The sequence below is a fragment of the Phocoena sinus genome, chromosome 6 (genome assembly GCF_008692025.1).
Source record: "Phocoena sinus isolate mPhoSin1 chromosome 6, mPhoSin1.pri, whole genome shotgun sequence".
NCBI lineage: Eukaryota > Metazoa > Chordata > Mammalia > Artiodactyla > Phocoenidae > Phocoena > Phocoena sinus.
This window is the reverse complement of record NC_045768.1, coordinates 42,273,800-42,288,852: the sequence shown is the minus strand read 5'-3', so window position 1 is coordinate 42,288,852 and position 15,053 is coordinate 42,273,800. Positions and strand designations below refer to the sequence as shown.

The 15,053-nt window shown below is 45.5% G+C and overlaps 1 protein-coding gene across 2 annotated transcripts in view; it reads left to right on the top strand.

The window, feature by feature from the left end:
- PSAT1 (phosphoserine aminotransferase 1) overlaps window positions 1-14,384 on the top strand; it is a 29,567-nt gene extending 15,183 nt beyond the window's left edge. Inside the window, exons 7-9 of one of the 2 annotated variants that reach the window (XM_032635740.1) lie at window positions 2,787-2,915; window positions 12,395-12,532; window positions 13,215-14,384. In XM_032635740.1, the coding sequence (XP_032491631.1) occupies window positions 2,787-2,915; window positions 12,395-12,532; window positions 13,215-13,320 (373 nt within the window). In that variant the 3' untranslated portion in view covers window positions 13,321-14,384. The remainder of the gene's footprint in view (window positions 1-2,786; window positions 2,916-12,394; window positions 12,533-13,214) is intronic. The other variant, XM_032635741.1, reaches the window with a different exon arrangement.
- Window positions 14,385-15,053: the final 669 nt, after the last annotated feature.

Genomic DNA, 15,053 nt, shown 5'->3' with positions numbered 1-15,053 from the left:
TGGGAGGGCAGCACCGTATCTGGAACACATGCCTACAAGTCCACACACGCGCACGTGTGCTGTGATGCCCCTGTAGCGGCTGCTCTCAGCAGCTGTGTCTGTGGCTTGGTGCCAGCCTGGCTGCCCCGCTGGCAGGTGAGAGAGTGGGTGAGGGTCCTGGAGCCCCTAGTAAACCAGAGGCCTTTGTTACTGTGGAAAGAGCTGGGGCTTTGGAGTCAGACCATCTGGGGTTGGAATCCTGGCTTTCTCGGCCACTTATTGGATGACTTTAGCCAAGTTACGCTGTCTGAGCCTGTTTCCTCATCTGTAAAGTGGGATAATGGCAGCTCTGGCCTCGGATTTTTTTGATCAATATAAGGGAGAGTCCTGGACCGCTGAACAGTCCTTCCCCTCTCTTACTTTCTTCTCTCTCCTTTGCTCCTCTGATTTCTCAGTCCTTATACAGAGAGCTCCAGCCGAGGCTGTAAATTATTCAGAGGCGATTTTCTGCTTTGAGCTCCCTTGCCGCTGCCCCTAGCTGCCATTTCTCATTCCTCCCAGGGCTGTCTGGGGAGCCAGGCTGGGGAAGCTTCCACCGGGGCTACTGCGTGGTTCTGGGTGCTGGCTGTTCCCTGCCCAGTGCCCGCTGGGCAGCCCAGTGTGGGCTCTGCTACCTTCTGGGGTAGAAACACCGGGATTCTCCACACACCTGGAGGCAGTGAACGAGCCAGTCAGGTATCTTGGGCTTCTCTGGGACAAGCTTCTGGTGTTCGAGCGTTTCCCCCTCCCCACCCTGTCATGTTAGTAAGTAAACGAGGAGGCAGCTGTGCCTGGGGGTCCCCACCCCAGATCTTTGCGGGACATTGATGCTCAGCAACTAAGTTTGCACAGATTATTATGGGGGACCTTTGTCCCACTCATACAGAGGCCGTAGCTGAGCACAGACGTTTTCCACGCTCCCAGTTCGAGGAGGATGGTCTCTTTTCCCCGGGAGACCTCTGCTCCTGTCCCGTGGGCTTTCAGTAAGGTGCACAGAGAGCTCTCAGCACCTTTTTATTTTTTATTATTTTTTTGGCTGTTCCGCGTGGCATGTGGGATCATCGTTCACTGACCAGGGATCGAACCTGTGCCCCTTGCAGTGGAAGTGAGGAGTCTTAACCATTGCACCACCAGGGAAGTCTCCTCAGCACCTTTTTAAGCAGAGGGGCTTTCAGAAGATCACTGGGAAAACCATCCGCTGCTCTTCAACGTCTTGTGTTTTGGGCTTAGTTTAGAGCACTTAACTAGTAAAGATACTACATAGTACACCTGCCACACGCCAGCCCTGCACTAAGCCCTTCACCCAACCCATTTCCTGCAGTCCCCCCAAGAGCACTGAGGTCTCTAAGTGACAGAGTTGATATTCTGGCTCGGTAAACGATGCACCCAAGCTCTATGAAGGGCCGAGGTGCAGCGGGTCCTCCTGGAAGCGCATCCCACCCCGTCTGCACTCCTGTGTCTCAGATGAGCCTCCTTCAGATGTTCCTTGTCGCCCTTACCTCATAACTCACCGTTTCACCAACACACAATTCTGCCTCTTCTCATTCCCAATTCAGAAAAGCCTATGGAGGGCTCTGATTGGTCCAGTTAAGTCCCCTGCTCAACTCTGAAACCAGGGAAGCAAGGGACCCCGCTGGGTCCTCCTGCTGGGTGGAGTTGGGAAGGGCAGGGCAGCTGAAATGCTGGGTGTCCACCATCGGTTGGTAGGCCTCCCTGTTTCCAGGTGGGAAAGTCGAGGTTTGGATCCCTGGGGTGACTAATCCTGGGTAATCTGTTGGGGCAGCACTGGTTCTAGAGTCAGGACTAGGACTTGGAGCCCAGGCTTTTGGGCACTCTGCCACCCTGCCTCCGCCCGGTGGTGGGCTGTGCGCCGGTGCTTTGCGGGAGGAAAGGTGAACACTGTGCTTCCAGCCTTCCAGGACTGCAGCGTCCAAGACACGGGCGCCCAGGAATAGAGAATAAAGAACCAGTGGTAAAAACTAGGGGAAGTGTGGGCAGCAGGCTCTGGGCGTTCAGAAAGCGAAGAGTTAACTGGTGGGGGTGGGGAGCTAGGTGTCTGAGGATGCTTGTGGCAGGGATAAAATGTCAGCAGGGGTGGAGACAGGGAGCTGTGTTCCAGGTGTCATGAAGAGTTTGCTTTCGGGCTTGGGCTGGACTGGAGGCACCGATGTGACCTCTAATGAAGAGTCTAATTAACCCTCTTTTCTGAATGGCCCCCAGGGGCCTAGAGTTGGGTTGATCTTCATTTTTGCTCCGTGACACACTCCTGTCCTTGGTGTACACATGGCCCACTTTCATCTTGTCTATGTCTAATGGTGTCTTTAAGTCTGTTTTAGTACGACTTCAGACTGTTTGCTTGGGTGTCTTTCCACTTGTGCAAAGCTGAACTCAATGGATATATGTATTTTTTAAAAAATTATTTATTTATATTTTAAGATCTTTATTGGAGTATAATTGCTTTACAATGGTGTGTTAGTTTCTGCTGTATAACAAAGTGAATCAGCTATGTGTATACATATATCCCCATATCCCCTCCGTCTTGCATCTCCCTCCCACCCTCCGTATTCCACCCCTCTAGGTGGTCACAAAGCACCAAGCTGATCTCCCTGTGCTATGTGGCTGCTTCCCACTAGCTATCTATTTTACATTTGGTAGTGTATATATGTCCATGCCACTCTCTCACTTTGTCCCAGCTTACCCTTCCCCCTCCCCGTATCCTCAAGTCCATTCTCTACGTGGATATATGTATTTTTAACTCTTTATTTCAGCATCTATGTCATGGGCTTGGTCCTGGAGTGGATTAAGAACAACGGCGGTGCAGCAGCCATGGAGAAGCTTAGCTCCATCAAATCGCAAATGATTTATGATATTGTTGATAATTCTCAAGGATTCTATGTGTAAGTTGCTGGGGTTTTATCTCACATTTTGCCTCTTGTGAATTTAAGAATGTGTATATGCCATGTCCTTTTGGAACATGGATGCAGCCACCTTTCGCTGAGACCCTGAACTCCTCAGGAGCATGAGTTAGGTAAGTCTTCCCTCCTGCCTCCCATTCCCAGGAATCCCGGGCTTTGGGACCTGTCTCCCAATGGGTGGTAACATTTCTCACACCACAGACCCCGGGGCAGACCCCTCTCCCCAACCTCACCTCCTCTGTATGTCCCCTGGGGACAAAACACGTACTTGCTGGAAGCTCTCAGCTTTACCTCAGGACTCACTGGAGACCCTTGGTATAAACACCCACTCCTGGCCCCTCCTCTGGGTTATTTACCCTTTTAGGAAAGTATACTCTTTCACTTATTACAGGACAAACATTCCCATCCCAGGCCTGCAGTTGGTGAATGGAATTGGCTCTGGTATGAGTTGACTCCTAGTTAAATGTTTTTGTGACTAATTGATTCATGAACATGTGTTGACCGCTGGACCAACACCAGAGAGCGTATGGGCCTTGTATTGATCTCCTAGGGCTGCCAGAGCAAAGTACCACTAGCTTGGTGGCTTAAAACAAGAGAAATTTATTTTCAGTGTTCTGGAGTCCAGGAGTTCAAAGGCAAGCTGTCAGCAAGGCTTTGCTCCCTTCAGAGACTCAGGGAAGAATCCATTCCTTGCCTCTTCCAGCTTCCAGGGGCTTCAGGCATTCCTTGGCTTGTGGCTGCCTCACCCCAGTCTCTGCCTCTGAGAGGCCTTCACATGGCCTCCTCCTTTCTTGTGTGTCTTGTCTTCTGTCTCTTACATTGGATTTAGGGCCCACCCAGATAATCCAGGATGATTGGGCTCATCTAGAGATCTTAGCTTAATTGCATCAGCAGAGACCCTTTTTCTAGGTCACATTCGCAGGTTCTGGAGGTGAACACGTGGGTAAACCTTTGCAGAAGCCACCGTTCAACCCCCTACAACAGGCCTGTCACCAAAATGCCAGATATAAAGTACCTAGTACGGTGCCTGGCACACAAGGAGCTTGACAGATGATGTTTTCATTTGCTTTTCCCCTCCTTCAAGGTGGGGACAGCTGTGGGAGGACCAGACTTTATGCTCTGTATGCACATGTGTTTATACACTTACATGCGTAAACACTTACACTCATTTGCCGCGCCAGGACCCCCTTCTTAGCGGCCTTTACTCTTTGGAGTTCAGTGTGTTGTGAGAAAAAATATCTGGCTGACAATAACAAGGGAATTTTCACTCTTTTAAGAATTTAGTGGGCCTTGTAGGACAAAAAAATGGTGCCTCAATCCTGCCTTAGAATTGTATATTTTACCCAAGATTTGCTAACACATCTCCATAACCATCCATGGGTGGGGTTGTACTTTTGGGACAAGCCTAACTGCTGCTGTCCCCTCTGCCCTTAAATGCCTGCCTGCTCCTATGAGTTCTTGGCTTGTGATGACACCCCAGCCACAAGCCCTCAGGGAGTCTGGCTTGGCTGAACGACTTGACCTTTGGGGTCCTCTTCCACGTGCCATCTGGGGGAAGGGGTACACACTGTGCATTTCTGCCTGCTCTGTGGTTCTGTGGCTTGGCCCTGGGGAATCTTCCACTTTAGAGCCTGACGTGTGAGAGAGGAGACCAGGGTACTCCCCTAGCACTTACTGGAGCCGTTGTAACATGCATGATCAGTAGGAGATGGTCCAAGGAGTTCATGGCCAAGGGCTAAATAATGAGCCATGAGCTGGGGGCAGGGAGATACTGCTTTGGCTGGAGGCGAAGGGAGGGCTTTTACATGAACTTGAGCCTTGGACAGGAGTAAGAATTAGGCAGAGAAGAAGGCGGAAGTACTTTTAGGAATTTTTAGGAAGGCAGGGAATGGCCTCTGCAAAGCACTGAGGGAAGAAAGTAGTGTGTTTGGAGAGCAGAGAGTGGGCTACCTGAAGGGCACGGCTCGTGCTGGGATTGAAAATAAAGTCTGGAAAGGTCTGAAGACATGTTTAATTCACTAGCTCATTTATCCATTAGTCTATCTACCCATCCACCCACCCATCCATCTACCCATCCATCCACCCACCCATCCATCCATCCATCCATCCGTCCATCCGTCCGTCCGTCCATCCATCCATCCAATGGCGCCTGAACGCTCCTCTGTGCTAGCCTTATTCCAGGCTCTGGGGATACCCAGAAGAATAAGTCACCTTTCCTGGCTCCATAAGAGTGATCAGGATCTGGGCGTGAGTAAGAGCACACGGCAGCTATTGTGGAGGGGAGACCAATTGTCTATGAGCTTTTGGCTCCGTATATTTCTCGGGAGATGTGAAGGCACAAAATGGGAGGGCAGGAAGCATGGTGATGCCTCCAGAAGAAATCCAGGAAATTAAAAACAAAATAAAGCATAGAAGGAACACCAAGAGTCCCCTGAATTCTCTCCCCGCACTTGAGATCCTTTAACTGCAAGCACCCAACCTGGCATTTCCCAGAAGGCAGCCTGTTGAAGCCAATGTGGCAGGCAGGTCATCTCCTGAGGAATCTCATCACCTTCCCATGCAAAACTCCTCATTCACTTATGAACAGCCTTGACCCCGAACTTGCATCCTCTTCCGAATAAACCTCTTTCTGGGAACTTCCATTCACCCCCCCGGTCCGCCTGCCCAGAAAAGGTCATCCGGCTCATGGCGTACCTCTGGGACCTTGTTACCAGGGTCAGTAGCAGGCTTTGCTCCCTCTCTCCTCTATGTTAGCAGTTGGACGCTCACTAGTTGTCTCTGTGTGCACTTGGGTTTTCAGGAAGTTCTTTGCTATGGAAATATGGCCCCGAAGAGGAGGTGAGCAGTTAAATGAGAATGCATGTGAATAAAGAGTATGTAATGTAGACGTTAAGAACATGGGCTCTTGCACTGGGTAATTTGTGTAAAGCACCAGAAACCGTATTTGGCACATAGGGAGCATTCCTTAAGGGTTAGCTCTTAATAGTATTTGTGGTTATTCTTGAAAGCACCTAGGATGTTCCTGACACATAGTGTTTAATGTGTATTAGATATTAATTTTAATATGATAAAGCTGTTGAAGTGATCAAATCCATATCTACATCTGAGGTCACCTTTTCTCACTTTCATGTGGGGTCCAGACCTTAGGAAAGAGAGGGAAGCATGTGATGTGTCTAGTGACAACCCCAAGTTAAAATAAAGCAGGCAGAGCCCTTGGCACTTTACAGCTATGAATACATTTTATTGTCATCACAACCCTGTGAACAGACAGTGTTTTACAGCAGCACAGATAGGTTAGGGTCAGGTGCAGCGGGGAAGTGGGATCAGGCAGGATAGGAACATGGGGAGAGTCAGGGGTGCTGGTTCCAGAGCCTTTACTAAGGAAACAACAAAAATCACAAATGATAATGACTTTTTATTTCAAAATGCAGGAATCAGTGGAAAAACTAGAAATGATCATGCTCAGAATTGTGATCAGTTCTGTCTAAATATGTAAAAGTCAGTTACTTTCCCATACTTCAGAAATAACAATAAAAAACAAGGAAAGATCCCATTCGCAGTAGTCACAGAAATTAGTAAGTATCTAGAAGTCAGTTCAGTGTTCACCTGAAAAAGTTAGTACAAAAGGATAGATGAAACATTTTAAACATACATGTTAACATTAATAAAATGTAAATGCTAACATATGATCTATTAACATATAAAGCCACTGGCAGAGGGAAAGACAGATAGGTGGAAAAGTCCAGAAACTGGTCCCTGTTTACTTGAGAATTGTATTTTAACTTAGACAGTTTTAAAGTCTAACGTGACTTTTTGTCTAATTGACTGATTGAAGCATTGATAATTCATTGAAACAGAAATTAGATATTTGCATCACAGCATACACAAATTCTAGTCCATCGAAAAGATGCAAATGCAACTAAATGCAAGTAGCAGATATAAAATACAGGAGAGACTTTCTGTACAGGGAGTACAGAAGCCTTCCTAAATAAGCCATAAAACTCAGAAGCCATAAAGTAAAAGATATTTAATTACATGAAAATTTAAAACTTTTCTACAGTTCAAGACATAAACAAAACAAAATGACAGACGCAAAAGTTTGGTAGCGTATTAACATATAAAGGTACTGTTGATATAGAGAAGAACCCACAAATAAATGAAAAAGGATAACCAAATGTTAAAAAGGCAGAGGGGGTGGTTTCTAACTGTATGAGCAAACAACTCAGAAGAAACACAGCTGGTTAATAGATGAATGAAGAGGGGCCAACTTCTTTAGGAAATGCAGATTAAAACCATGGGATTTTCTTCCCCTCTGATCAGCCGAAATTCTAAAGACTGATAACATCTGGTGTAGGCAGGGGAACAAACACACTTTGGGTATGTTAAGTAAAAAAATGTGTTCAATTTTGGAGCGAGGTTTGCAGCGTCCATCAAAGTTCAAAACTCCGCTGCTCTTTGACCAAAGCCTTTTACTTCTAGGCACCTGCCCTCTGCCGGTACTCTGCCTTGCACAAAAGTGTGCATAAAATCAGGCACCCGCAAGTCCAATGAGGGATACTTACGTAATGGAGAAAATCTAGAGACAACCCGGATGTCCTTCAGGAGGGGTCTGGTGAAGGAAATTAAGATCCACCCGTAGTATGGAGTAACGTGTACGTGGAGAGCGGGGAAGGTCTGTGAGCAAACTGGGAAGATGACCTGATATCAGGTCAAAAGGAAAAAGAGCAGGTGTAGAAAAGGACATGTCTGTTATTCCACTTAGAAACCCACAGTGTTTGTATTTGTAAATACGATATGTGTATATATGTACATATGGAAACACGCATATATACACGTATACACATTTGTGTATCCGATCCTGAAAATGCGCCGAAGACTGTTAATGGCAGCCACCTCTGTGGAAGGGAATAGATCTTCATATTTTTACTCTAGTTTTCCTAATCGTGTGCAAATTTAGAATTAGTTTTTTATTTAAAAGGCAGTCAGGAGAGGCCTGGTGACTCTTTTGTGGGCTTCTCTCACCTCAGGATGCACTCTTCTCGCCCTTCTTGTTTCTGGTTTGTCTTTGGAGCAGACACCGCTGAAATGAGCGTCTTGTCTTCGCTTGCCAACTGCCTGCGGTTTTCTTGCGCCCTCCTAACCCTCGCCACCTTTGTGAGACGCTGTTTCATGCTGAGGTGGTGCCTTTCCCCTCACACATGCCCCTCTGGTACCTTGGGAAGTCCCGGGATTTCTCAGTGGGTATTCTAGAATACTCAACCAAGAGATGCAGTGGGTTTTTCAGCCACGTGCATTTGGGGAAAGCTCTGTTCCTGTATGAATTATCCTCTTGGGAGTTCACGATTCACCAGAGCTCTTGAGACACTCTAGGAAGTTGAGTCAAGAAACCCGTGTAGCCCTGTTCATGCAGGATTTCCTAAATTTCTATGACTGACTGTGGCACCGCTTTTCCAGTCACAACCATCCTTATCAGCTCCCGTCATAGACTCCCTGGGGAGCGCTGCTCAGACTCTGTCCTGGAAGCTTTGCAGTCCGAGGATGACCCGCTGCTTCCACGCCCACCCGGCCCCCCGTGCTAGCGCTCTGTCAGTCTGGCACCTTCTCCCTGCCCCCAACTCATTCAGGCCACAGGCCCTGCCCCCGCTGTGGGATTTAGTGATAACGCCTGGGAGCGGTGGCCCAGCACAGCACAGCTCACGGCAGTGCTCGGTGTGGCTCACAGGGTTTTAAACACACAATTTGAGCCCTTACTGGAACATGTGAAGATTATTTAAATCCAGATGTCTTATTTCATAATCCCCGTGTCTCTGAAAGTGGGAGAAACAGACTGGGGGGGCCGTATGTTTCAAGCAAAAGGGAGACTGTTTCTCTGTGGAAGAACAGGCCCTCACAGTTAACAGGTAACGTAGGGAGTTTGTGCTGAGTCTGTCATGTTGGGCCTGTTATACTCATTTATATGACCGTTGGGTCCCTATTGGCATTTGAATTTGCTGCCCATGCTTGAAACTCCCCAGTGTCCCTGTCGGTCATCAGGCCTAATTCTGTTGACCTAGAAAGTTTTTGTGGGAGCTTTCTAGCAGGGCTCTCCCGCAGTGTCCCCACCCTCCAGCCCCTATGTCGTAGTGCTTTTTCTAAAACACGGAACTCGTTGCGCAGACCTGATTACTCCTCTTTGCTCCAGGATCCAATTGATCCAGTTCCCAGGAAAGCGTGTCTGCAGGGCCCTCCGCGGTCTGCAGTCCTGCCCCCAGCCAGGCACCCAGCACCCCAGGTGCTGCAGAGAACTTGCTGGGGTCCCCCGTGCCTTGGCAGACACAGCTCTCTGCCAGATGCCCTTCCTTCGTCTCCCCCTGTCCTGAACCCCTCCCACCTCCCTTCCTCTGAAACCTTCAACCTTCCCTCGGGCAGAGTTACTTGCTCAGCTCTGTGCTTCCACAGCGCTTGTCCTGTGGAATTTGAATTCCCTCCACAGCCATCTTGCTAGGTTGGGAGCAGCTGATTCCCCTTCATCTTTTTCTTCCTTCCCTCAGCCCCACAGCAGGGACACTCTCGGGCACCGTGCAAATTTAATGTTCAATTTCTAGTTGTTATGACATAGTTGCTGTCACGATACCATCTACGTTCACAATAGGATGAGTAAATGTGTGGGGGACGACTGTAAATACAGATTCTTTGTAAATCCAGGTTCTTAATTCTTCCCCCTGTTTAATATTTTTTCCCCTTAAATCACGTGTCCTTTTTGCTGCTCCAGCTCTATAATTGGACTCTCGCCTGGGGAGCCTGAGGCAGCAGGATATCAAAGAGGGTAGACACTAAATTTTTAATTTAAATGTCAACCAGGATAACTACTACCTGTGCAAAGGGGGGCCCAGAATTCAGGCTCAAAGCCTGTTACCAGATACTTGGTTTCCCTTCTTGTGTCTCTTCTGTCCATCGATGTGCACTTGACTCCTATTAACTCTAACAGGAATTATGTGTGTGCCCTGAGGGGCGAGCATAGCTTTTAATGGGGGCGTCCTCACACTGCTTTTATTTGCTGTTTAATTTTAATGAATCCCACCCTGTAGAAGGGGAAGAATGAAATAGGATGTGCTTGAGAAAATGGAGAGAGTTATTACATACCTTCCTTGTAATCCAGAGTAGTATGTCATCTCTTCTTCTGTTTGTCTGCTTTGGTTGTCAATGGAAGATAACTTTGGCTTGCTTACTTTCCAAATCAGAAACTGAAGTCAAATACTAACGTATCCTAGATGAAACTTGACTCATTCATTTTTGAGAGTCTGTGAGCCTTGTGTAAGGTGCTGAGAATAAAAAGACAAATGTATTGACTTCAATAGTTATTTCCATAGCATTGAATGTGTTCCAGACGCTGTTCTGAATTCCATCAGTTATCTACTTCTGCATCATAGAACACTTCGAGACAGTGACTGAAAACCACAGCCATTTCTTTGGCTCAGGATTCTTTTCAGTCAGCAGGTGGGGCGGGGCTCAGTGGGGTGGTTTCTTCTGCTGGTCTCATCTGAGATCACTTATTCAACCAAAGTCATCTGGTGATCCACCTAGAGTGTAAATGGCCCCGCTCATCTGTCTGGCAGCTGGTGCTGGCTGGCTGTTGGCTGGGCCTGTTATTTCCAGCAGGCTAGCTCGGGCTTGCTTACATGGCAGTGATGTTTTAAGAGGGCAGGTATAGAAGCCGCATACCCCGTGAGGCCTCAGCTTGAAAGTTGCACAGCGTCACTCCTGTTGCAGTCTCTTGGTCAAAGCAAGTCCACAAGGCCAGCCCAGATTCAAAAGGTGTGGAGCACAAGACCCCACCTCTTGCTGGGAGGGCTGCAGAGAATTTGTGGCCATTTAGTCCTCACATCAGAGAGGCACAACAGAGAGATTTAGTAACTTGTTCAAGGTCACACAGCTTGGGACAGTACAGTGTTTAAAGTGCTTTGAAAGCTGCTACTCATTATTTTTAAATCTTACAGCCACTATTCGGACCAACTTAAGTTTTTTTCTCTGCAGCCTTGTAGAGAAAGGGTCATTCACATTGCTGTGTGGCTGCCATGGGTTGGAAGCTTCATATATGTTGTACCACTGAACTGTCATAACTAGTATGAAATGGAGATATTATTATCATTCCCAATATTCAGATAAGGAAACTGAGGCTCTTGGAAATTAAGTATGAGTCGTATAAGAGAATGTTAACTCACTGTTCCATATGCAAGAGTGATGTCCCTAAGTAAATTATAAATGTCCTGGCGCAGATCTTTTTTTAATCTCTTGTTTGCATGTGGAAAATGGTTTTAAAAAATTTTCTGTTGCTGACAATTAAAACTGGATTAGACAGCAGCTGTGCTTTAGGGCATCCAGTTCACATTTATTACATTTACTTCATAGTCTACTTTCACCCTAACTAGTGGCAATAGAATTGCAAGTTGATGGGAACAATCTTACTCTAATCACCTGTACATTTCAGTATATTCCATTATGATGTTTAAATATATAACATACTATTAAAAGAACATTAAAGGGAACATAGAATCATCCCATATTCTCACATCCTGAACACAAATATTTTCTATTCTCTATGCTTCCTTAGAATCTTTATATCCACATTTATACTCTAACTAGAGTACCCATAACATCTAAAATTGTTCACTTATTAGATCATAAACCACTTCCATTTTGCAGCCTAATCTTTATCTTTTTATGTGGCATCTTAATATTTAATTATAAAGAAATGTTATAATTTATTTTATTTCTATGGTGGACGTAGGTCGTTTCTAACTTTACCTGTTGTAATTAATTACAGAATATATGATGTTCTGGATGGGCTTTAGTTCAGGTATTTTGTTTAATTCTATCTCTAAATATGTACTCTCATATTTTTTGAAAACATATGTTCTGAATTTGATTCCCAACTCCTGTCAAGAACCATGTAAATGAAAAAAAAAAAAAGAACCATGTAGATGTGTGTTGTGTGTTTTGTGTGTGTGTGTGTGTGGTGTTTGTGTGTGTCTGTGTGTCTGTGTGTGTGTGTGTGCGCGCACGCCAACAGTTTTACTCTGGGAAGTTGATTTAAGGAAATAGTTCAAACATACAAAAAATGTCCAAGTAATCCAATGTTATGATGTTTCTTCATATGTTAGCATAACTTAATTTTTTGTAACTAATGCTTTACTTTTTTTTTCTTTTTGCATTTCTATAACCAAATAACTGACATAGAGTTCATGTGGGGTATAAGTTTTAGATCTAAATCAATTTTCCCTATACAGCACTACAATTATCCCTCTCTGTTTATTAAATAATATTCACTTTCCTGGAATTATGTGACTCTTATTTTACTGAATGCTTAAATATAATATATAAATGGGTTTATTTGGATTAAAAAAATTTTTTTTTTCTGTTGCCTTGTTAATGGCAGTTGCACGTTGCAGAAAAATAGCTGGAACAAAAAACATGTTTTTCAGATGTCCAGTGGAGCCCCAGAATAGAAGCAGGATGAATATTCCATTCCGCATTGGCAACATCAAAGGAGATGAGGCTTTAGAAAAAAGATTTCTCGACAAAGCTCTTGAACTCAATATGATCTCCCTGAAAGGGCATAGGTGGGTACTTGTCCCATCCAGAAACTTGTCAGAGAATTGATTTAGTTTTCAGACGCTGAAGGAGACACATCTAGGAGTCTGCCCATCCTGGAGTAGCAGTTATTGTAACTAGTTGGGAAAGACCATTTGTTACGGGGGTTCTCCTGCTGCTGCTTACGGACCCCTTAGCATGATTCCACGACCGAGAGCATGGGGGGGGCGGGGCACATCTTCTAGGAGCTTTGGTCAAAATTACCTTTGAAAATCTCTGCTCTGACAGCACAAAGGGTACCATCCCAGCTCTGGTGCAGCTGGCACAGCCTGTTCAGTGTAAGAACAGACACTGCTGCTCCCCCGAACGTCAGAGAGAGTAGTTAATTCTGTGAGCTCCATGGAAGATGTATGTTCTCACGCATGAGAATAGCTGCCCGCTCCCTGCCCCCTGCATGGCAGGCTCATCAAAGAGTTGAGCTAACCTAGGTTCCATGTGAGCGTGACGGTCCTCCAGTGCATTGGAAAGGAATTTTTTAATGACTGAGATGTGTGAAGCTCCTGGCCACCCGCGGGGGCTTTCAGGTGGGAGGTTGGACACAACAGTCTCAGGTGCCATGACTCTCGCAGGTGCTGGTGACGGGAAGGAGGGTCGTCTTGATGCTCAACCAGATGCTCCTGTTCTTAACGGCTGCATCTGTGGTTCTTCTAGGTCCGTGGGAGGCATTCGGGCCTCTCTGTATAATGCTGTCACCATCGAAGATGTCCAGAAGCTGGCAGCCTTCATGAAGAATTTTTTGGAGATGCACCAGCTATGAGCACATCCTAACCAATATACACTCTGCCCTTGAACAATGTACAAAATTGAAAGTCACTTGGGCATGGCTAAAAAAACTAAACAAACACAGTATTTTTCTCGAATGAACATGCTTCTGATAGATTTTCTTCTTTTTCCAGAGAACAGCAAACATCCACAGCTATCCCAAGTTGTTGAAACTTAACCTTAATCCTGACTTGAACTGGAAGCTTTTAAAAAGTCTTCTCTTGCTTTTCTACCAAATTCTAACTACTGTTGTCTTTGCTGCTACTTTTTCTGCCTAGATCTCATATTCAAAGCTGCCTATGAGTTTAATTATATGCAAACTGCAGGTTATTATTTTTAGAGACACACAAACACACAGCATGGAGGGTGGGTGGAGCCCTCTAGGTGCTGAATTTTGACCCTTTGCAAGATGACAGCAGTGGGGTCTTCTGGATTCTGCAGCTATTAATTCAGGTCACCACCGACCATGTTGTGATGTTCCAGACTAAGAGGCAAACTGGAGATCGTTCTTTATACCGTTATTCTCATAAAGAGATAAAAGTGGCATACTATATGTTTATATAGCAAGGTCTGTTTTTAATACCAAATAGTTTATATCTCTATGCATTTATATCTCTGTGCATTTATATTTCTAATAATACGTTTCTTGTTGATATATGTTGAGACTTGGAGAAATTGTTGGGATCCTTGACCTTGTGCATTAGAATGTTACGTTCTCAACAGCTGTGTGCCTCCCCTTCCTCCTCCCCTCTCCCTTTTTAAGCTGCTTCACAAGATTTGGAAGCTCCCTGATTCACTTTTACTTTCCTTTCAGTGGGTAGAAGAACGGTTGGTTGGTTGGTTGGTTGGTTCTTTGTTTTTCAGTTATGCTGTTAAACTAAAAATCTCTGTTAAACTCCCTTACTGTTTTTTACTTGACTGTTCTCTTTCTGGTGTTTGACCAGTGATGCCATGAGTTCGGGAAGATCTTTGCTGAAGAGTCTTTTCCCCTCTTGTTTATCCATTGTCAGTGTTTTATGTTGACCGTGCGAAGGACATTAAAGTCCTAAAACATCTAAACCTTTGTCAATGAGTTTCTTTACCTGCTTTTTAGACAGATTGTTCTTTTAAAAACTTTATGTTGGGAAAACTTGAGTCTAAAAATAGCATCTGTGAAGGGTATTTTCTTCAAAAAGGTAAGACTCGAGTCCTGTACATCCATGTTTTTAATGATTCAGCATACTGGTAGCTTTCCGTTGGCTTTTGGAATGGACAGTATCAACAAACCACCTTACAACACAGCGCACGGTATAAAGTTCTATGAACTTTGTCCCCCTTAGGCTGGAAACATGCCGCTAGGACAGTTCTGAGCTATCTTCGTGTTTCGTTGGATGTGTAATGAGGACTATCCTGGTCTTTCGTCCCAGCTCTGCACCGATTAGTTGGGTTAGTTGGGTTTCCTGCTTAGGGCTAAGCCTTACCAATCTCGGTTCTCTCATCTGTGAAAAGGAGGATTGAAATAACTCCCCCACTTATCTCAGGGATGTTTGAAGAGCTTAAAACGAGGGCTCAATGCAGGATGTGACTGATAACCACAGTAAATTTTTAAATGGCAAAAGCCAGCCAGTGCTTGGACGCCATCCAAGTGTTCACATATAATAGTTCTCAGTCTATTTTCCCTCCTTCCTCATCCATTCATGTGATGGTGACAAGTCCCTGTGGTTTGTACCGGCCCCAGATCTCTTGAAT